Source organism: Bos mutus, chromosome 2 (assembly GCF_027580195.1).
Source record: "Bos mutus isolate GX-2022 chromosome 2, NWIPB_WYAK_1.1, whole genome shotgun sequence".
NCBI classification, from domain to species: domain Eukaryota; kingdom Metazoa; phylum Chordata; class Mammalia; order Artiodactyla; family Bovidae; genus Bos; species Bos mutus.
In genome coordinates this window covers 64637945-64661396 of record NC_091618.1, presented here as the reverse complement: position 1 = coordinate 64661396, position 23452 = coordinate 64637945, and the positions used below count along the sequence as shown (strand labels likewise).

The 23452-nt window shown below is 44.6% G+C and overlaps 1 protein-coding gene across 2 annotated transcripts in view; it reads right to left on the bottom strand.

The window, feature by feature from the left end:
* Positions 1 to 16420, bottom strand: part of C2H2orf76 (chromosome 2 C2orf76 homolog) — a 105573-nt gene extending 89153 nt beyond the window's left edge. The window contains exon 1 of one of the 2 annotated variants that reach the window (XM_070389344.1): positions 16046 to 16420. In XM_070389344.1, the coding sequence (XP_070245445.1) occupies positions 16046 to 16192 (147 nt within the window). In that variant the 5' untranslated portion in view covers positions 16193 to 16420. The remainder of the gene's footprint in view (positions 1 to 16045) is intronic. The other variant, XM_070389363.1, reaches the window with a different exon arrangement.
* Between the last annotated feature and the right edge of the window lie 7032 nt (positions 16421 to 23452).

Genomic DNA, 23452 nt, shown 5'->3' with positions numbered 1-23452 from the left:
CTGAGGCCAAAAGGAATTAAAGAGAGGCTCTCTGAGGCCAGGCAGCTCTTAGATCTCCCCTCCAGAGCCAGTGCCCTGTTCCTAGACATAGTTCAGCCTTGCTCCAGAACAGTGAGACCTGAGCACTACAGTAACTTGCCTAAGGTCACTCAGCTGCTAAAGAAACCTAGGACCAGCATTCAGGTGCAGGTCTTCTTGGTTCAGACACCTGTACCAGCCAAGGCGGCCTCAAAGGAGTGAGTAGCACTGGTGGGAAAAACAGGAGCAAGCAGGGAGGGCATCTGGTATGGCTGGATACAGCGTGCCTTCAATGTGGAAGGAGACTAGGTAGTGGGAAGTTGACAACCAAGTTAAAAAGTACAGAATTTGACCATAGGTGATGGGGAGATGCAGGGCAGGCAACATGGTCAAGGCATTCAGACGGTCAGTCTGACCATCTCAGTGATTACTGAGAATAGTGTGAGTCATCCAGTTCCAGCCCAGGCTGCCTATGGAAAATGAAGCCCCACAGCTCAGATGTGCAGTGTAGGGGAGGTGATGTCCTGAGTAGCAGTGTCATTTGTGCAGCACCAGTTCCTAGGTGCTGATGTGATTAAGGGCATCTGAGGCAGGGAACCTGGCCTCCCACCTGGCTCCACTCCACCCAGGCTGCGAAGACCACCCAACTCAGGGGGCACCTCAACCCTAAGGGAGGCAGTAAGGAGCCATAGCCACCCACCTGGACCCATATTTAGATCATCTTTGCTCAGTTATTGGCTGTTTTGGGGAGTAAGCCAAAGGAAAAACAATCTTAGAGTCCAGGGTATGGCGCTTGTCTTAAATAGACCTGGCTCCAGGGTCAGGCCTAGTGTAGCCTCCAGGGGGTGTGAGAAGGTCCTGCCGTAAAGGAGGTACCACAGTGTGTAGCACTTTATCAGGAATTTCTCTCTCACCCTCCTTCAAACCAGTTTTTGTCCCTGGCAGCATCCCTTGCAGTATCTATCAGTCAGGGACCTACCCCAAGAGCCTAACACTGGATATAGTGTGGGTAAGAAAATCAACTACCTGGTACCCTGCCCTATTTCTAGCTTGGAAAGGCAGCGCAGACCTGTGCTCAGACGTCATTGCCTCGTTGCCAGCCAGGATCCCAGGAGAGTGGACCTGAGCTTAGGGAAGCCCTGACAAAGAGCACAGTATGGCCCTCTGCAGTTACACTCTGCTTAGATTGTACTATGATGACTCGTATCTCTTCTCCAGTGGATGCCAATGGGAGAGACACTGGAGTGAAAAAACAGACCCAAGGCCCCTCTGCCAACCAAGGGCATGGCCTCTGATGAATGGTCATTATTTGCAAAGGACCTGCAGGGTCAGGCTCTTTGCTTCAGTTCTGAAATTTATCCACAGTGCCTTGAGGTAGGAACAGTACCTCCTTGCTGTGTTACCATGCCCATTTTTCAAATGAAGAAAAGAAGGCTCAGGTGATGAGTTGATCCAAACCCAGGGCTCTCTGACCAGAAAGGCCTTGCTTGTCCACTTCTGTCACATCCCCTCTGGTCTCCACTCATTACCTGGTGACCCCTGTCTCGCCAGGCTAACATAAAGTCAAAGTCACTCAGTCATGTCCAACTCTTTGCAGCCTCCATGGACTGCAACTCACCCCCAGGCTCCTCTGTCCATGGAGTTCTTCAGGCAACAATATAGAGTGGGTCACCATGCCTTCCTCCAGGGGATCTTCCCGACCCAGGAATTGAACCCAGGTCTCCTACATTGCAGGCGATTGACAGACTTACATGTGAATCCCACTCCAGCCTCTCTCAGGTGCTGAATCACCTATCTTCCTTGAGCCACACTTTCTTCCATCTGGAAAATGAGCCTATAAAATGGGCAAAGTGCTTGGCACAATGCCCAGCAAATAGCGACTGCTAGCAGCTTGGAGGCCTTCCCTAGCCAGCATCCTCACCCTCAGTACTTCCCTGCCCAACTGTTTGGACAAGCCTTGGTCTGAGGGCACAAGCTGCGGCTCCCCACTTTGTTGCTCTTTAGTTGCTGTTGTCCAACTCTTTGCAACCCCACGGACTACAGCCCCTGTCCATGGGATTCTCCAGACAAGAATACTGGGGTGAGTTGCTATTTCCTTTTCCAGGGGATCTTCCCAACCCAGGGAATGAACCCAGGTCTCCTGCATTGGCAGGCAGATTCTTTACCACTGAGCCACCTGGGAAGCACCCCCTCCTTAGTAGTGCTTCAATAATAAGGTTGGCGGGGATGGGGGTGGGGGGTGGTCACCATGTTTCCCCTACACTAAAGTAGTTCCAAGATCCAAAAGCCTGGGAACTGCTGCTAGAAACCAGGCATCTTAGGGGACACAGAAAGGCCCCTGGATTGCAACTGGACAAGCACTTCTCAAGTTACATAGACATAGGGCAAGTTGTGTCACCTCTATAAACCTCAGCTTCTTCATCAGTAAAATGGGGTCCAGTACAGAAAGGAAGGAGAGCAGAACAGGGGAATGAGAAGGCCCCAAGGGTTCCTGGCTTGCAGGAATCAGGCTGGAAAGTTTTGAGGGGGCAGTTTAAGCAGCATAAAGGTGTGTAAAGTAAAATTACAGGTATTCAGAGTTGAGGATGAACCAAAAGAAATAACCAGCGGAGGCAGGCTTTAAGGAGCTGAGGCTTTGGACTGGCTCAGGGCAGGACAGTGCCTCTGCCCTCAGCAGCTCCCAGGAAAGAAAGGGGCAGAATGGTTCTTCCCTTTTATTTATTTGTGTGACCACACACAACCTGTCTTTTGAAAGGACTTGGGGTAGCTAAGAACAGACCCCCCAAATGAGCAAAGCCCCACCAGGATCCTAGGGTTTAAAGATCAGTCAGATGCCCTCCTTGTTCTGAAAGAGCCATAAACCAGGAAGCGCACCAGAAGGGCCCAGGAATGCCCTCTGTGCACACCTCCAAGCAGAGAATCCCCCTTGCTTCACAACACCCTCCTGCCTTGGATACAACTCGATCCTTGGAGGACCAGGAATTAGTAGACCTACGCCTTTTTTGTTTTATGATTTTTTGATAAGTATCCTTGCTCAGGAATGAACGAACTAATATAAGTCTAGCCTGCAAACATTTAGATACCCCTACAAAGCCTTTCCAGAGTAATCAGTGAGATATCAAAGACAGTAAAGGACTCTGCACTTGGTGGGGGGGTAATCTCAAGTAGCTTCAGTGTGTAACTTTTGGGGCTTCCAAATACTCTGCTAGAGTGGGGTAGATGGTGTACCCTCAGGATATAGGTCCAAGTCCTAAGCACCACCACCCCCAAATACACACACCACACCTCAGGATGTGACCTATTTGGAAAGAGGATCTTTGCAGTTGCAATTGAGATAAGGATCTCAAGACAAGATCATTAAGGTTGGGCCCTAATCCAATAACTGTTGTTCTTATAAGATGAAAGAAAGTGAAATTTGAGACACAGATATGCACAGAGAGAAAGACAATGTAAACATGGGGGCAGAGACTGGAATTAGGCAAGGAATGCCCAGGGCTACCAGCAACCCCAGAAGTTAAGAGAGAGGGATGGGACAGAGCTTCTCTAGGTCTCCAGAAGGAACCAGGCCTGCCGACACCCTGAATCTGGATTTCTAGCATCTAGAGCTGTGGTAAAATAAATCTCTGTTGTTTTACACTATCCAGCTTATGTGATTTGTCAGAGGAGCCCCAGGAAACTAATATGCCTGCTAATAATCCTCATATGGCTGTCTGTGGGCTGGTCTTGTCCACCAGCGGCCCTTCTTCAGAAGACCCTCAAGGTCTTTGTCAAGTACAAATGAGACACCATTACCCAGAGGGCTCTCTAACGAATACCTGATTGGGCTCACCTCAGTTAAAAATCCAGAGAAGGCAATGGCACCCCACTCCGGTACTCTTGCCTGGAAAATCCCATGGATGGAGGAGCCTGGTAGGCTGCAGTCCATGGGGTAGCTAAGAGTCAAACACGACTGAGCGACTTCACTTTCACTTTCATGCATTGGAGAAGGAAATGGCAACCCACTCCACTGTTCTTGCCTGGAGAATCCCAGGGATGGAGGAGTCTGGTGGGCTGCCGTCTATGGGGTCGCACAGAGTTGGACACGACTGAAGCGACTTAGTAGCAGTAGCAGTTAAAAATCACCAGCCTTAAGGTATGGGAGTTAGCACAGTTTTGGTGGAAATCATGAAAAAGCCAAAGCTTAGGTTGCTGCTAAGGTGACCATACTTAGAAATCACCCATGGGCACCAGGGCATGAGACTTACAAAAGAGAGTGGGGACTGCAAAGTGGGAGGGTGTTGGAAAGAATGATTACCTCAGCCATTCACACAGCTTTGCCTAAGTGTGGCCCTGAGGGACACTGTTCACCAGAAGATATGTAGTGGTGGAAATAGCGTGGGCTTCCCAGATCGATTTAAATTTGAACCACAAAGTGGCTACTTTTGCTCTTTCTGACCTTGAGCCAGCTTATTTTCTCTGAGCCTCGGATTTTTTTTTTTTTTTTTTGTCTATAAAATAGGGATAATCTCTATGGTGCAGAATTGAGTGGAGATTTTAATAAATGCCTAACACAAAAAAAGAAAAATGAATACATGCTTATCAACAAAAACATTTAGGATGCCTAAAGAATGAATTCATCTATTTAGAATTTTAAAATTTGAGAGGTTCTGGTTGAGATAGCCCAGACTCTTCCCTGATCTTAAATTGTATCTTTTGTGCTCGTGTGTGCTTGGACCGGCATCCCTGCTTTTGAGGAATGATGCCTCCTCCCCTATTCCAGGGCAATTAGTCCACCAGAGTCCTGGAGTATAAGAGGGGTCATTTTTCCTGAAGGTCCCAGCATGAAAATCCTAGGGAAGAAATGTCTGGGTCACTTGACTGTCTTTGAACCAACTTCATGGCCAGGGGCATAGAACACCTTAAAGTGGCCAGGCCTTATTGGAAAGGTCTCCCATCCTCCACAATCTCTAACTGTAGGGACTTTATAAGAGAGAGCTGCTTGCTGCCATCTTTCCCAGAAGCACAGAAGAAGCTGTTTGGCATAGCAAAGAATGATTTCGGTAAAATCTCTTACCTGAGATTCTATTTGGATACCAGAAGAAAAAAGATATCTGTTGCTATAAAAGTCACCCCCAAGGTTAGTGACTTAACAATGATTTCATTATCATTATCACGGTTCTGGACTTAACTAGGCTCAGCTGAGTGGCTCTTGTTCAGTCAGGATGGCTCATATGGTTGAGGCTAGATGATGGTGAGGATAGGGGTCACCTCAGAGCTTCCTCACTCGCATGTCTAGTGGTTAATGCTGGCTGTTAGCCAGGACACCGACCCACAATTCTCCACATGGCTTGGACTTCCTCACAGCATGGTGGCTGAGTTCCCAGAGTGAGTGTCCCAAGAGACTCAGAGTGAATCCGTACTGCCTTTTATAACCTAGCCTGGAAAGTCACATGGCATGACCTCTACCATAGTCACAAGCCTACCCAAATTCAAGGAGAAAGAACATGGACCCCATTCTTGATGGAAAGTCTCATGATCACAATGTAGGAAAGGCTGGTGAGATGGGAGACACTGTTGCTGCTCTTTTGGGAAAATATTAGTATAACCTGCCAGAGATTTATGACCATATAGCATGTGGCCACCATCAAACTGTCCTTTCCAGATAACTGAACCCCTACACTCCCATTCTGCTTCAGCTGGCTTAACATAGGTTTCTGTCACTTCCTGGTTACAACACTATATCAGTATCTCACAGGGCTACTCTAAGGATTAGATGATTGCTAACGCTTGCAAAACACACAGCACAGTGCAAACTATAGGAGCTCCATAATCAGAAATTCCCTTACCCCTGCTCCTTTCCTTCCAATAACTCATTTCCCCTGTGGTTAGTGAGAATCCACAACTAATGCCATCTATGTTGCAAAACAGCAGTAGCAGCAACCTTTATCATCATGGACAGTTCATACCCTATGCTTACAAGTACACTCAGGAAATTTGTAGTACATGGCTCCAGCCCAGTACAGACAGAGCTCTGCTCTTAAGCACCAATCTTTGTTCCTTCTACTTACCAACTCAACATTTACATCAATATGATCCAAAAGTGGGACCGGCACTGACTTTATATTATAAACAAAAGATTTTGCAAATTGATTTTTAAGTTTTTAAACAAGTCTTTTAAGATACAGTTTTTTAAACAACATATCCCAAATCCTTTTGCAGATATCGCTCTCATATCCCAGTCCCAGACTGTGCAGCATTAAAAAAAATTTTTTTTTCTGGACATCCCTGGTGGCATAGTGGACAGGAGTCTGCCTGCCAATCCAGGAGGCACAGGTTCAATCCATGGTCCAGGAGGATTTCATATGCTCGAAGCAACTAAGCCCGTGCTCCACAACTACTTAGCCCACATGCTGCAACTGCTGAAGTCCGAGCTTCCCAGAGCCTATGCTCTACAACAAGAGAAGCCACCGCGTTAAGCCGGCGCACCACAATCGCGAGTAGCCCCTGCTCTCAGAAACCAGAGAGAGCCCATGCAAAGCAGTGAAGACCCAGCACAGCCAAAAATGAAATAAATACTAAAAAATTAAACAAATTCTTTTCTGATTTGAAAAACAATGTGCATGCATTGCAGAAAACTTGGGAAATGCCAGAAATGTGAAAAAGAGAACAACTCTCAGAGTCTTATAGCATATAATGGGAATCACATTGTATATGAAATTCTGTAACCTGATTCTCTTTTCCTAAAATCATTTCATGAAAAATGTCTGCATAATAGTTGCATCACTTTGTTGGACTATAATTAGTACCCTGATAGACAATATCTACTTTTTGCTATTATTATGATAATTTGTTAAACATCTTTATATACAGATCTTTGAAAACATTTTGATTTTTCACTTAGAACGTAATTTATTGATTCAAAATTTATCATCTTTTATACATATTTTTAAATCATTTCCATGAAAAGTTCTTACTGCTAATGTACAATAGTGCCTTTTCACTATCACCTCCTTGCCAGCATTGAATATTATCACTTAAAATTTCTTTTGTTTTTACAATCTGGCAGGTAAAAAGTGGTGTCTTGCAGTTTGAAACTCCCTTGAAAGTGAGAGTGTTTGAGGGCTGTCTTTTCCAGGTTCTTTAGTAACCTCTGCTCCTACAGATTCTTTCTCCCTCTCTCTCTCTCTCAACCTCCCAGCCATCTTTCACCATCTTGCACAGTTTCTGCTCATTTATTTGGAACAGACGTTTCTTTCTCAGTTTCACCTCTGCTCTCCAAAGTATTCTGCCAGGGAGCACAAGGCCAGATGTTTTCCATTAATCAAGGCCATGTATATTAAATGGTCAGCTAGGAAGCCCCTGGAGATGGCAGGAGTGCAGAGTTGGACGGCACCCAGGAAAGCGGCATGGGGCAGAGATGCCTCCCCCAGGCAGGCTGGGCAGGCTGGATGACACAGGCTGGGAGAAGAAGGCTAAGTGCCTAGCCTTTCCTGGAGTCACCGCAGGCAGTAGGTGAGGACTCAGTCCTCCTACACCAGGCCAACCAGTCAAGACACAGAAGCCTGCTCGGGAACACAAGCTCCTGGCTAGGAGGGAGGAAGCCGCTCTCCTGCATGGGCAGCCGCAGGACAGGAAGACACAGATTGAGAAAGGATCTGCAGAAACAGGTGGCTGCAGAGCAAGAGGGGCGTCTCTGGTGGTTCAGCTGGTAAAGAATCCGCCTGCAATACAGGAGACCCCAGTTTGATTCCTGGGTCGGGAAGATCCTCTGGAGAAGGGATAGGCTACCCACTCTAGTATTCTTGGGCTTCCCTAGTGACTCAGACAGTAAAGAATCACCTGCAACGCAGGAGACTTGGGTTCAATTCCTGGGTTGGGAAGGTCCCCTGGAGGAGGGCATGGCAACCCACTCCAGTATTCTTGCCTGGAGAATCCCCTGGATCAAGGAGCCTGGCGAGTTACAGTCCATGGGGTTGCAAACAGTCCTATGCGACTAAGCACAGCACAGCAGAGCAAGAGAAGCTAGCCTTCTTTTAGCCTCGCCGAACTTTAAAGGACTTTTCAAGGACTTTCAACTTATTTCTGCCCATTTTTAATGAAACTGAAAACATAAGGTGAAAATACTGTTTTTTACAGTGAGCTCTCGAGTACTCCCTACCTAGATTTTTTCCACAGCATTTTACTCTAGCCATTTTATCACAGAGCTAGCTCTCCTTCCACTACTCTATCCAGCAACCTGAATGATTTTTGGATGCCGTTCAACGTAAGTTGCAGGCATTCATATGCTTCTCACTGAATATTTCAGAGTATATATTGGATTGGCCAAAAAGTTCATTCTGGTGTTTCTGTAAGATGTTATGGAATATTATTAAGTACAGTTCAACATTTGCTTACAGTTTTATTATTTCTTTGGAATAAAATTTATTTATAATAAAATGCAAAATCTTAAATATACCAACTGTAAGTTTCAACAAGTACATGTACCTGTACAACCCAGATCCCTATCTTAGGGAAACACTGACTGAAACCACTCACCCTGGGCCAGGCACCATAGTAATCATCTGCACCAGTTACTTTTACATCAGGAGGTCCTGGTAAGGAACATGGAACTAACAAGCCACCACCAACCACAGGAGTTCGGGAAAGGTCAACCAGAGATGCCAAAAGCCCTACCAATCTCCCACAATCCTCCTTGCTGGAATCCATCTTGGCTAAGCAATGTGTATACCACAGGAAGGACCTTGAGCCAGAATGATTGATCAGAGAGAATCTGGACAGTACATCACCTAAAACCAGAGACTGCAAGCCACATGGTAGACATGTCTCCTGGGTTCATTTACCCTCCTGCTCTCCACTGGGGTGCCCCTTCACAATAGTCTCTTGCTTTGTCAGCACTGTGTTTCTTGTTAGACAATCCATTTCTGAGTGTTAGACAAGAGCTCAGTCTAGGGCCCAGGAAGGGGTCCCCCTTCCTGCAACAAAAATATAGAACACTATCATTGATCCAGAAAGTTCCTTCACGTTCCTCTCCGGTCACTGTCTGTCATCATGCTCCCAGAGGCAAACATCACTCTCATTTTTTTTCTACCATAAATTAGTTTTGCCTGTTCTACAACTTATGTGAGTGAAATCATACCTGTGTATCCTTTCTGTAAGGCTTATTTCACTTCATCTAAGTACACTTTATTATGTGAGAGGAAAGTATCAAACTATCGGGCCCACCAGCAAGTTTTCATTTGAGACGAAGGAAAACTGTTCATTACCTAGAATTTCATTTAAAACCACAATGGGAAATACCATTAAGAGAGTACGAAGATGCTTTCTAAAGTTCACTTGACTTCACATTCCAGGATGTCTGGCTCTGGGTGACTATTCACACCATCATGGTTATCTGGGTCATAAAGATCTTTTTTGTATAGTTCTTCTGTGTATTTTTGCCATCTCTTATGCTTCTGTTAGGTCCATACTATTTCTGTCCTTTATTGAGCTTATTTTTGCATGAAATGTTCCTTTGGTATCACTAATTTTCTTGAAGCGATCTCTAGTCTTTCCCATTCTATTGTTTTCCTCTATTTCTTTGCATTGATCGCTGAGGAAGGCTTTCTTATCTTTCCTTGCTATTCTTTGGAGCTCTGCATTCAGATGGATATATCTTTCCTTTTCTCCTTTGCCTCTAGCTTCTCTACTTTTCTCAGTTATTTGTAAGGCCTCTTCAGACATCCATTTTACCTTTTTGCATTTCTTTTTCTTGGGGATGGTCTTGATCACTGCCTCCTGTACAATGTCACAAACCTCCGCCCTAGTTCTTCAAGCACTCTGTCTATAAGATCTAATCCCTTGAATCTATTTGTCACTTCCACTGTATAATCATAAGGGATTTGATTTAGGTCATACCTGAATGGTTTAGAGGTTTTCCCTAGTTTCCTCAATTTAAGTCTGAATTTTGCAATAAAGAATTAATGATCTGAGCCACAGTCAGCTCCCATTCTTATTTTTGCTGACTGTATAGAGCTTTTCCATCTTTGGCTGCAAAGAATATAATCAATCTGATTTCGGGATTGACCAACTGGTGATGTCCATGCGTAAAATCTTCTCTTGTGTTGTTGGAAGAAGGTGTTTGCTATGGCCAGTGCATTCTCTCGGCAAAACTCTGTTAGCCTTTGCCCTGCTTCATTTTGTACTCCAAGGCCAAATTTGCCTGTTGGTATTTGACTAGACAAATATACCTGACGAATATCAGTTCAGTTCAGTCACTAGGTCATGTCTGACTCTTTGTGACTCCATGAACCACAGCAGGACAGGCCTCCCTCTCCATCACCAACTCCTAGAGTCAACCTAAACCCAAATCTATTGAGTCAGTGATGCCATCCAACCATCTCATCCTCTATTGTCCCCTTCCCCTCCTGCCTTCAATCTTTCCCAGCATAGGGTTTTTTCAAATGAGTCAGCTCTTCGCATCAGGTGGCCAAAGTATTGAGTTTCAGCTTCAACATCAGTCCTTCCAATGAACACCCAGGACTGATCTCCTTTAGGATGGACTGGTTGGATCCCCTTGCAGTCCAAGGGACTCTCAAGACTCTTATCCAATACCATAGTTCAAAAGCATCAATTCTTCAGTGCTCAGCTTTCCTTATAGTCCAACTCTCACATCCATACATGACTACTGGAAAAACCACAGCCTTGATTAGATGGACCTTTGTTGACAAAGTAATGTCTCTGCTTTTTAATATGCTGTCTAGGTTGGCCATAATTTTCCTTCAAAGGAGTAAGCATCTTTTAATTTCATGGCTGCAATCACCATCTGCAGCAATTTTGGAGCCCCCCAAAATAAAGTCAGCCACTGTTTCCACTGTTTCCCATCTTTTTGCCATGAAGTGATGGGACCAGATGCCATGATCTTAGTTTTCTGAAAGTTGAGCTTTAAGCCAACTTTTTCACTCTCTTCTTTCATTTTCATCAAGAGACTCTTTAGTTCTTCTTAACTTTCTGTCATAAGGGTGGCGTCATCTGCATATCTGAGGTTATTGAGATTTCTCCCAGCAATCTTGATTCCAGTTGTGCTTCCTCCAGTACAGCGTTTCTCATGATGAACTCTGCATATAAGTTAAATAAGCAGGGTGACAATATACAGCCTTGATGTACTCCTTTTCCTATTTGGAACCAGTCTGTTGTTCCATGTCCAGTTCTAACTGTTGCTTCCTGATCTGCATACAGGTTTCTCAAGAGGCAGGTCAGGTGGTCTGGTATTCCCATCTCCTTCAGAATTTTCCACAGTTTTTTGTGATCCACACAGTCGAAGGCTTTGGCATAGTCAATAAAGCAGAAATAGATGTTTTTCTGGAACTCTCTTGCTTTTTCCATGATCCAGCAGATGTTGGCAATTTGATCTCTGGTTCCTCTGCCTTTTCTAAAACCAGCTTGAACATCTGGAAGTTCACAGTTCACAAACTGCTGAAGCCTGGCTTGGAGAATTGTGAGCATTACTTTAATGAGTGCAATTATGTGGTAGTTTGAGCATTCTTTGGCATTGCCTTTCTTTGGGATTGGAATGAAAACTGACCTTTTCCAGTCCTGTGGCCACTGCTGAGTTTTCCAAATTTGTTGACATATTGAGTGCAGCAGTTTCACAGCATCATCTTTTAGGATTTGAAATAGCTCAACTGGAATTCCATCACTTCCACTAGCTTTGTTCGTAGTGATGCTTTCTAAGGCCCACTGACTTCACATTCAGGATATCCAGCTCTAGGTGAGTGTGAGTGATCACACCATTGTGATTATCTGGGTCGTGAAGATCTTTTTTATACAGTTCTTCTGTGTATTCTTGCCACCTCTTCTTAATATCTTCTGCTTCTGTTAGGTCCATACAATTTCTGTCCTTTATTGAGCCCATCTTTGCATGAAATGTTCCTTTGGTATCACTAATTTTCTTGAAGAGATCTCTAGTCTTTCCCATTCTATTGTTTTCCTCTATTTCTTTGCATTGATCACTGAGGAAGGCTTTCTTATCTCTCCTTGCTATTCTTTGGAACTCTGCATTCAAATGGGTATCTTTCCTTTTCCCCTTTGCTTTTCACTTCTCTTCTTTTCACAGCCATTTGTAAGGCCTCCTCAGAGAGCCATTTTGCTTTTTTGCATTTCTTTTTCTTTGGGATGGTCTTGATCCCTGTCTCCTGTATAATGTCAAAAACCTCCATCCATAGTTCATCAGACACTCTGTCTATCAGATCTAGGCCCTTAAATCTATTTCTTACTTCCACTGTATAGTCATAAGGGATTTGATTTAGGTCATACCTGAATGGTCTAGTGGTTTTCCCCACTTTCTTCAAGTTAAGTCTGAATTAGGCAATAAGGAGTTCATGATCTGAGCCACAGTCAGCTCCCGGTCTTGTTTTTGCTGACTGTATAGAGCTTCTCCATCTTTGGCTGCAAAGAATATAATCAATCTGATTTCAGTGTTGACTATCTGGTGATGTCCATGTGTAGAGTCTTCTCTTGTGTTGTTGGAAGAGGGTGTTTGCTATGACCAGTGTGTTCTGTTGGCAGCACTCTATTAGCCTTTGCCCTGCTTCATTCTGTACTCCAAGGCCAAATTTGCGTGTTACTCCAGGTGTTTCTGACTTCCTACTTTTGCATTCCAGTCCCCTATAATGAAAAGGACATCTTTTGGGGGTGTTAGTTCTGGAAGGTCTTGTAGGTCTTCATAGAACCATTCAACTTCAATTTTTTCAGCATTACTGGTCAGGCCATAGACTTGGATTACTGTGATATTGAATGGTTTGCCTTGGAAACGAACAAAGATCATTGTGTCGTTTTTGAAATTGTACTGCATTATGGACTCTTTTGTTGACCATGATGGCTACTCCATTTCTTCTGAGGGATTCTTGACCACAGTAGTAGATATAATGGTCATCTGAGTTAAATTCACCCATTCCAGTCCATTTTAGTTCACTGATTCCTAGAATGTCAATGTTCACTCTTGCCATATCCTGTTTGACCACTTCCAATTTGCCTTGATTCATGGACCTAACATTCCAGGTTCCTATGCAATACTGCTCTTTACAGCATCGGACCTTGCTTCCATCACCAGTCCCATCCACAACCGGGAGTTGTTTTTGCTTTGGCTCCATCCCTTCATTCTTTCTGGAGTTATTTCTCCACTGATCTCCAGTAGCATATTGGGCACCTATTGACCTGGGGCATTCATCTTTCAGTGTCCTATCTTTTTGCCTTTTCATACTGTTCATGGGGTTCTCAAGGCAAGAATAATAAAGTGGTTTGCCATTCCTTTCTCCAGTGGACCACATTCTGTCAGACCTCTCCACCATGACCTGTCCGTCTTGAGTGGGCCTACATGTCATGGCTCATAGTTTCATTGAGTTAGACATGGCTGTGATCCATGTGATCAGGTTGATTAGTTTTCTGTGACTGTGATTTTCATTCTGTCTGTCCTCTGACAGATAAGGATAAGAGGCTAATGGAAGCTTCCTGATGGGAGATATTTTCGTATCTGTTCTAAAAAGTACTTTAAACACTAATAAGAATGCCCAATGGGCATCAAGATGAAATGCAATCAGCTACCATCTCATGCAAATTAACTACATTTAGTAAATATTAATATGTATCCTCTTAAAGCATATATTAGTATATGATACAAAACAAAGTAAAAAATACTGTATTATTAGATTAATATTTTAAATAAAATCATTATTTGAAATCTAGATAAATGGTATATATGATCTTATTTGCAAAGTAGAAATAGAGACACAGATGTAGAGAAGAAATATATGGACACTAAGGGGGTAAATGGGGTGGGATGAATTGTGAGATTGGGATTGACATATATACACCGCATGCGTGAGAAGTTGCTTCAGTAATGTCTGATTCTCTGCAACCCTATGGACTGTAGCCCATCATGCTCCTCTGTCCATGGGATTCTCCAGGCAAGAATACTGGAGTGGGTTGCCATGCCCTCCTCCAGGGGACCTTCCCGACCCAGGTATCGAACCCACATCTCTTGTGTCTGCACTGCAGGCAATTCTTTACCACTAGTACCACCCAGGAAGCCCTAGATATATGCTACTATGTATAAAATAGATAACTAAGAAGAAGAACCTAGTGCATAGCACAGGGAACTCTACTTGGTGCCCTGTAGTAACCTAGATAGGAAGGAAATTCAAAAACAGGAGTATATAGGGCGATGCTGCTGCTAAGCTGCTTCAGTCGTGCCCGACTCTGTGCGACCCCATAGATGGCAGCCCACCAGGCTCCTCTGTCCCTGGGATTCTCCAGGCAAGAATACTGGAGTGGGTTGCAGCAGAAACTGACACAGCAGTGTACGGCAACTATACTCCAATAAAAAAAAATAAAATGATATGAAAAAATAAGATAAAATAAAGTCATATTAGGAAATATACCATGGTGAAATCAGAAGCACATTGGTAAAAGGACATTATTGTACAAATATTTGTGCAGGATTCAAGACAAGATGATACTGTAAGCCAAGTGGAAACTGTTAAGTGCTCCTTGGAAAATTCCTGATCATATATATAATGCATGCTTATTAGAAGGGCTCTCTCCTTGTTTACAGGAAGAGAATGTACCTCCTGAAATACGTTAGAAGAATGAAAAGGTTTAACAAGAAACAGACATACATTTTCTGATATAAAAAATAAAAAAAGGAAAAGGAAAGAAATGGGGAATGAAGAACTACATATAAAAATACCAATTCTTTTGGGAAAGGAGCTTATTAAAAAATAAAATTATAGACATTCTAATTTTCCATTTGAATAGAGATATACAAAATTAACCTAAATGCTTTCAGATATTTAAGTTATTAGGAGAAAGTTTATAATTTACAAAAGTTTCTAATTTGCAACAAAAGTGTCTAATTTACAAAAAGCAGCCATTGTCTCGGCTCTTAAATATGCTAAAGTTTTGAGTTTTACTATATTTCATCTTAAATTGTCTTAATAGGCAAGGCTAGTATTTTTTTTTTTAATCACAACTGTCTTTGGATCTTCTAAAAGTGATTTGCAGTATTTTCACTATATTCTTATAAAAACTTGGTAGTGACCTGGATATTATTATTTTAACATGTCTAGTTGCATTGTAATCCTGCAAAAGATGTTTCAGTGATCTAATATTTATACATATCTAAGATGGTCACTGTGTTAAAAGAAACTGTCAAGCATGGCTAGTATTTTTTTAAATACTTTTGTAAATTATAAACTTTCTCCTAATAACTTCAATATCTGAAGGCATTTAGATTAATTTTGTATATCTCTATTTGAATGGTAAATTAGAATGTCTATAATCTTATTTTTCAATAAGCTCCTTTCCCAAGCATCTTAATCTGGAAATGAGGTTAAGAAGTATATTAAGTATATTTTAGATAATTTGCATTCCTTTAAAGTCAGGAAATTAAAGTTATAGAAAATTCTGGGTTTTGCATACTTAAAATATTAAAATAATGTAACACACTTCCTCTTTACTTTTTCAGTATTTTTTCAACTACTATTCCATTCTATCCGTATTGTCCGCACATACCAGGAATTTAGTAAACATCTTTGCACCAGTGACTGAATAGTTCAGTGCCCTATGGACAAGAGGAGGCAAACACTCTCAGTCACTAAGGAAAACAGATATTTTTTATAACATTTTGAGGGCAAGTGAACAAACAGTAACGGAAGAACGGGGATAACTGTAAACTCTCCCTTCTGCCCAGGGATCCTGCGTCTCCCCAGGCCGGTCCCTAGTCCCGCTCATCCCTCTCCCCAGGCTGCGGGGTCCCCAGCACCACATCTCCCTCCACGACGACACATCTGTGCTGCTGCTGCTAAGTCGCTTCGGTCGTGTCCGACTCTGTGCGACCCCAGAGACGGCGGCCCACCAGGCTCCCTCGTCCCTGGGATTCTCCAGGCAAGAATACTGGAGTGGGTTGCCATCCCGCACAAACCACCCTGCCCATGACAGACATCTCGGCAGCAAGACCTCCGTCCCAGCTCTCGCACCGGCTCCCGCTGCACAACCAGCCCCTTCACATGATCACCTCCTCAGACGAGCGGCGTAGCCGGAAGCGCTTTGCCGCCTCGGACGCCACCACCCCAGGCACTGCCCCAGAGCCACCATGGCTGGCCCTCGGTCTTCCTGAGGGAAAAAGCCGCTCCGTTGCCAAGGACGCCGGAGAGGTGCGCATGCGCCCGTGCAGAGACCAAGAAGGTTCTGGCGCCACCTGCCGGCCACTGAGGGCCAAGCAGGACGCTCGGGGTCAATAGTCGGAGGACATGTGCCTGCGCCCCCTCCTGGCCGGGATGCAAAGACGTTCAATGTACTAGTGCCTCAGCCTCTCTGCTGATGAAGCTGGTGATGCCTTGCTCCGGCCATGCCTGCTTACCTGCCTGGAACATGCCTCATTCTTTGGAGCCACCGCCTGAAGAACAAGAGAGTCATCAGTCTTTTCAGTTCAGTTCAGTCGCTCAATTGTGTCCGACTCTTTGCGACCCCATGAATCACAGCACGCCAGGCCTCCCTGTCCATCACAAACTCCCGGAGTTCACTCAGACTCAAGTCCATCGAGTCAGTGATGCCATCCAGCCATCTCATCCTCTGTCGTCCCCTTCTCCTCCTGCCCCCAATCCCTCCCAGCATCAGAGTCTTTTCCAATGAGTCAACTCTTCTCATGAGGTGGCCAAAGTACTGGAGTTTCAGCTTTAGCATCATTCATTCCAAAGAAGTCCCAGGGCTGATCTCCTTCAGAATGCACTGGTTGGATCTCCTTGTAATCCAAGGGACTCTCAAGAGTCTTCTCCAACACCACAATTCAAAAGATCAATTTTTGGCGCTCAGCCTTCTTCACAGTCCAACTCTCACATCCATACATGACCACAGGAAAAACCATAGCCATGACTAGACGGACCTTTGTTGGCAAAGTAACGTCTCTGCTTTTGAATATGCTATCTAGGTTGGACATAACTTTCCTTCCAAGGAGTAAGCGTCTTTTAATTTCATGGCTGCAGTCACCACCTGTAGTGATTTTGGAGCTCAGAAAAATAAAGTCTGACACTGTTTCCACTGTTTCCCCATCTATTTCCCATGAAGTGGTGGGACCGGATGCCATGATCTTCGTTTTCTGAATGTTGAGCTTTAAGCCCACTTTTTCACTCTCCACTTTCACTTTCATCAAGAGGCTTTTTAGTTCCTCTTCACTTTCTGCCCTAAGGGTGGTGGCATCTGCATATCTGAGGTTATTGAGATTTCTCCCAGCAATCTTGATTCCAGCTTGTGTTTCTTCCAGCCCAGCGTTTCTCATGATGTACTCTGCATATAAGTTAAATAAGCAGGGTGACAATATACAGCCTTGATGTACTCCTTTTCCTATTTGGAACCAGTCTGTTGTTCCATGTCCAGTTCTAACTGTTGCTTCCTGACCTGCATTCAAATTTCTCAAGAGGTAGGTCAGGTGGTCTGGTATTCCCATCTGTTTCAGAATTTTCCACAGTTTTTTGTGATCCACACAGTCAAAGGCTTTGGCATAGTCAATAAAGTAGAAATAGATGTTTTTCTGGAACTCTCTTGCTTTTTCCATGATCCAGTGGATGTTGGCAATTTGATCTCTGATTCCTCTGCCTTTTCTAAAACCAGCTTGAACATCTGGAAGTTCACGGTTCACATATTGCTGAAGCCTGACTTGGAGAATTTTGAGCATTACTTGACTAGCATGTGAGATGAGTGCAATTGTGTGGTAGTTTGAGCATTCTTTGGCATTGCCTTTCTTTGGGATTGGAATGAAAACTGACCTTTTCCAGTCCTGTGGCCACTACTGAGTTTTCCAAATCTGCTGGCACATTGAGTGCACCACTTTCACAGCATCATCTTTCAGAATTTGAAATAGCTCCACTGGAATTCCATCACCTCCACTAGCTTTGTTCGTAGTGATGCTTTCTAAGGCCCACTTGACTTCACATTCCAGGATGTCTGGCTCTAGATGAGTGATCACACCATCATGATTATCTGGGTCCTGAAGATCTTTTTTGTACAGTTCTTCTGTGTATTCTTGCCACCTCTTCTTAATATCTTCTGCTTCTGTTAGGTCCATACCATTTCTGTCCTTTATTGAGCCCATCTTTGCATGAAATATCCCCTTGGTATCTCTCATTTTCTTGAAGAGATCTCTAGTCTTTCCCATTCTGTTGTTTTCCTCTGTTTCTTTGCATTGATCTCCAAGGAAGGCTTTCTTATCTCTTCTTGCTATTCTTTGGAACTCTGCATTCAGATGCTTATATCTTTCCTTTTCTCCTCTGCTTTTCACTTCTCTTCTTTTCACAGCTATTTGTAAGGCCTCCCCAGTCAGCCATTTTGCTTTTTTGCATTTCTTTTCCATGGGGATGGTCTTGATCCCTGTCTCCTGTACAATGTCAAAGTTACAGGAAAATTTGGCCTTGGAATATGGAATGAAGCAGGGCAAAGACTAATAGAGTTTTGCCAAGAAAATGCACTGGTCAAAGCAAACACCCTCTTCCAACAACACAAGAGAAGACTCTACACATGGACATCACCAGATGGTCAACCCCGAAATCAGATTGATTGTATTCTTTGCAGCCAAAGATGGAGAAGCTCTATACAGTCAACAAAAACAAGACCAGGAGCTGACTGTGGCTCAGATCATGAACTCCTTATTACCAAATTCAGACTTAAATTGAAGAAAGTAGGGAAAACCACTAGACCATTCAGGTATGACCTAAATCAAATCCCTTATGACTATACAGTGGAAGTGAGAAATAGATTTAAGGGGCTAGATCTGATAGAGTGCCTGATGAACTATGGACTGAGGTTAATGACATTGTACAGGAGACAGGGATCAAGACCATCCCCATGGAAAAGAAATCCAAAAAAGCAAAATGGCTGTCTGGGGAGGGCTTACAAATAGCTGTGAAAAGAAGAGAAGCGAAAAGAAAAGAGAAAAGGAAAGATATAAACATCAGTCTTTTAGGCCACTGGAAAGTAAAACCTATTCTCTCCCTAGAAAATAGATGCCCATTTCCACCATCACATTCTTTGCTGGATGGTCAGCCTATTAAGATACATAGTACTGCAACTCTGATTGGAATAAAATCCTCCGTGATTAACTACAATGCAGTCTTGATCATAATCACAAATAACTGAAGCAGAAGATAAAAGTGGAAAACTCTGGACTTGTCTCAATTTGGAAACTGAGAGCCAGAGATGACTCCAAGAAAGCGATAACTGTCTGAAGCACTGGGACACAGCTGTCATGCCTTGGAGCTTGCCAGGAAGGGGCTCAAACTGTGTTTTTCTCTCATTTCACAATTTCTCTCAAAATACAAAGAAATAAGGAAGAACATTATGCTCATGACCCTCTCTATTCAATTGTATTATTACGTATAAGAAAGTAATCTGCATTCATACCAGCTATAAAATATCTGGAAACAAAATAATAATCATAGATTTTAAATATGATACATCTTGGGAATTCCCTGGCTGTCCAGTGGTTAGGATTTGTCTCTTTCACTGTCGAGGGGCCAAGTTCAATCCCTGGTCAGGGAACTAAGATCCTGCCAGCCAAAAAATATATGTTCATATATAATACATCTTGAATAGCCAAAAAATAGGATGGAAAGTGACCACCCCTCTAGGGAGCCCCCAGCTTCCTCCTTGGGGATCTTTTCCTCCAGTTGTTTTAACTCCCACAGCAAACCCTGCTCTCAAGAAAGGAACTGGGCAGCCCACTCAGACTGGATCCAAAAGCTGTGATGCTCTGCTATGGAAAATAGACATTGGCCTGCTTCCCTCCTGCTGTGGATGGGTTACCTTATGCCAGGAGGAGGGCTGAGGCCACACGCAGCCCAAGCTGATGACCCGCCTGAGAGACCCAGAGCAAGGGGATGAAAGGTTGTTGTTGAATCACGCAAAGACGCCGGGATTCTTGGCCCCCAGAGGAGAAGAATTTAATCCGGGGCCAGAGACAAGGCTTGATCGCTCAGAACTTTTGTGTAATAAAGTTATTAAAGTATAAAGGAGATAGAGAAAGCTTCTGACATAGGCATCAGAAGGGGGCAGAAAGAGTACCCCCCTGCTAGTCTTCAGCTGGATGTTATATAGTCATTGCTGGTGCTGCTGCTAAGTCACTTCAGTCGTGTCCAACTCTGTGCGACCCCATAGACGGCAGCCCACCAGGCTCCCCCGTCCCTAGGGTTCTCCAGGCAAGAACACTGGAGTGGGTTGCCATTTCCTTCTCCAATGCAGAAAAGTGAAAAGTGAAAGTGAAGTCGCTCAGTCGTGTCCGACTCTTAGCGACCCCATGGACTGCAGCCCACCAGGCTCCTCCATCCATGAGATTTTCCAGTCACTGCTGCTGCTGCTGCTGCTGCTGCGAAGTCGATTCAGTCGTGTCCGACTCTGTGCGACCCCATAGACGGCAGCCCAACGGGCTCCCATCCCTGGGATTCTCCAGGCAAGAATACTGGAGTGGGTTGCCATTTCCTTCTCCAATGCATGAAAGTGAAAAGGGAAAGTGAAGTCGCTCAGTCGTGTCCGACTCTTAGCGACCCCACGGACTGCAGCCCACCAGGCTCCTCCATCCATGGGATTTTCCAGTCACTGCTGCTGCTGCTGCTGCTGTGAAGTCGCTCAGTTGTGTCCAACTCTTTGCGACCCCATGGACTGCAGCCCACCACGCTCCTCCGTCCATGGGATTTTCCAGGCAAGAGTACTGGAGTGGGGTGCCATTGCCTTCTCCAGTCACTGCTGCTGCTAAGTCTCTTCAGTAGTGTCCAACTCTGTGTGACCCCATAGACAGCAGCCCACCAGGCTCCTCCATCCCTGGGATTCTCCAGGCAAGAACACTGGAGTGGGTTGCCATTTCCTTCTCCAATGCATGAAAGTGAAAAGTGAAAGTGAAGTCGCTCAGTCGTGTCCAACTCTTTGTGACCCCATGGACTGCAGCCCACCACGCTCCTCTGTCCATGGGATTTTCCAGTCACTAGCAGTCTGTTAATGAAAAAAAGGAATGTCTTAAAACTCAGAATGGCACCAGGCCCCTCACCCATAAGATGCATTTTAGGATAATCTTGACACCAAATGGTTCATCCTGGGCCATAAAATGATTAACTTGAATCTTGAAGAAGGGCAGACCACCATACAAATAGTTTTGTTTACATAGATTAGGGGAACAATATCTGAGTATAACATACTGGTTTGTCAAGTAGGTTCTGAGCCAAGAGGAACTGACTTGAAGACAGAGTTTGGGGTAAATGCATAGTACATTAGCATAGCTTAAGACAAGCATTTCCATAAGAGAAAGGCATTGGTTGTCTCTAGGTTTGAGAATAGTTAACTTCAGGTGAAACCAGGTGTCATTAAGGCAACACAGTATTTTAAGAGAAACCTCCTTTTAAATTTGTATAGAGAAGGAAAAAATATCTCTACTTTGTTTCCTCCTGCCGCTTAAGAGAGACAAAAATGTCTGACACTTGCAGGCTATTTCCTCCCTTTGGAGACCCCTGGCCTTCCTGCCTGTTACCCTCTCAGGGACTAGCACAGGGTACCTATATGAAGCCCGGGACTGGCCTGTCTGGGTTATGTGTCCACCCATCAGGCCATCACTGTTGCTGCCCCGGACCGTGTACCTATTGTCACAGCCAGATTCTGAGATCCTGGCTTCAGTGGGATGGAGTGACATGGACAAGATGACAAGACTTCACGGTGGAGAGGACAAGACTCCACCCACAACACCCACAGCCGTACCTTGTCCAGGAGAACTGGGCGGCATCAGCAGAGGTGTGTGTTGAAAGGAGGCAATGGGGTGCCAGGCTTTGGGGACTTACAAGTGGATTCTTTGCCTGCAGTGCTGAGACGGAGCAGGACCGTAGGCCCCCCCACCCCACCCCAAGTCCTCTGCCCGCCTTTGCCTGTGGAAAACTTCAGTCAAAGGATAAGTTTAATCAGAGACGTGAGAAATGCGGACACAAAGGAAAACAGTCAAAGGAGACTAAATAATAATAATGTAGTCATTAGACATAGTCAAGGACCTTTAGTTCTTTCTCAAGGGCTGTAGATAATATTCTGAGCCGTATCCTGTGACCCGTCTTATAAATACCAAAACACCAGATGGAGGAATTAGCTACATGATGACCAGACTGTACCCAGGACATGAGCTGCCACAATTCTTAGAATGGACCACGAAGAAATGGGAACAAGTGCACCGGAACTGCAGATTAACTGTACCTAAAACAATCAAGATGATGCTGGTCAGACCGCTGACGACCAATTTGAAGATGACTGTTAAAGATGACTGTGCTGTTCCTGCCTGTAACACGCCCCCCACCCCCCAACCCCCGCCCCGGCAACTCTGTCTGTAAAGCCTGTTTGTCAGGGGCAGAGAGCGGGCCTTTGGACAGATGTCTGCCACCCTTGCCCAGGGCTGTTGCTCTGAAATAAAACAAACTTTCCTTTCCACCAACCTGACCTGTTTATTGCCTTTTGAGTGGTGAGCAACCAGACCCACGAATTCCTTTCAGTAACAATACGAGACAGAGGCCAGCAGAGGGAGGTGTAGTGATTGGCTTGGATTTTGTGGCATCCTGCCCAAGTAGACAAGACTTGGGAAGCCCCATGTCTTCCCAGCTGGGACCAGTTCTGTGGGTGGCAACCTGGGGTGAGTGGCAAGGGAGGGAAGAGTGACAGAAGGTGTCTTCCCTTGTCTCTAGCACTGCTTAGCCGGGCCAGACTGCCTGGGGCAATGGGGTGGGTAGGCTGAGAGTCCCAGATCCCACAGTTCTCCCACTCTGTCCGATCCCCACTGATACTTTCCCCAGAGAGAGGCATTTTCTGGTTCCCTGCTCACCATCTCAGTGGCTTGGCATTCTGCAAAGTCTCTAGGAAATATCTGAGATAGATTTGTGAAACCCTTTAAAAAGAGCACCCAGGATACCAAGCAGTGAGATTATGAAGTTACGTACCCATCACAATATTTTATACCCATCAAAATAGCAAATGTCAGGAGGAGGAGAAAATCACATTTGGCAAGGATGTTGGGAAATGAAAACTCTGCTGCTTTGGGTGCTCATGTCCAGAGGGGTCATTCTATGCAGCCACGGGCATGTGTAAGAAATCTAAGTGTGTACATGTGCCCCTGACCTGGCATCTAGGGAGCAGGTAATGTGCATTGGCCAGGTTGCTGGAGAACATTCAGTTCCGTCAGGCAAATGGGAAGGGTGAAACTCAGAAGGTTTGTGAAGTATAGGTAGATAAGACATATGAGACAGATCCAGAGAACGCACTGAATATAGATGAAAAGGGATGGAGGGCCCAGAAGATGCTCAGTACCCCTGCCCCACTCAGTTTTCATGAGGCACAGACTGTAAAACATTAGGCACATAATAGTCATGATCTGGATACAGCTCTTATTCGGTGACAACCATTCTGCCCTAAGGGTCCT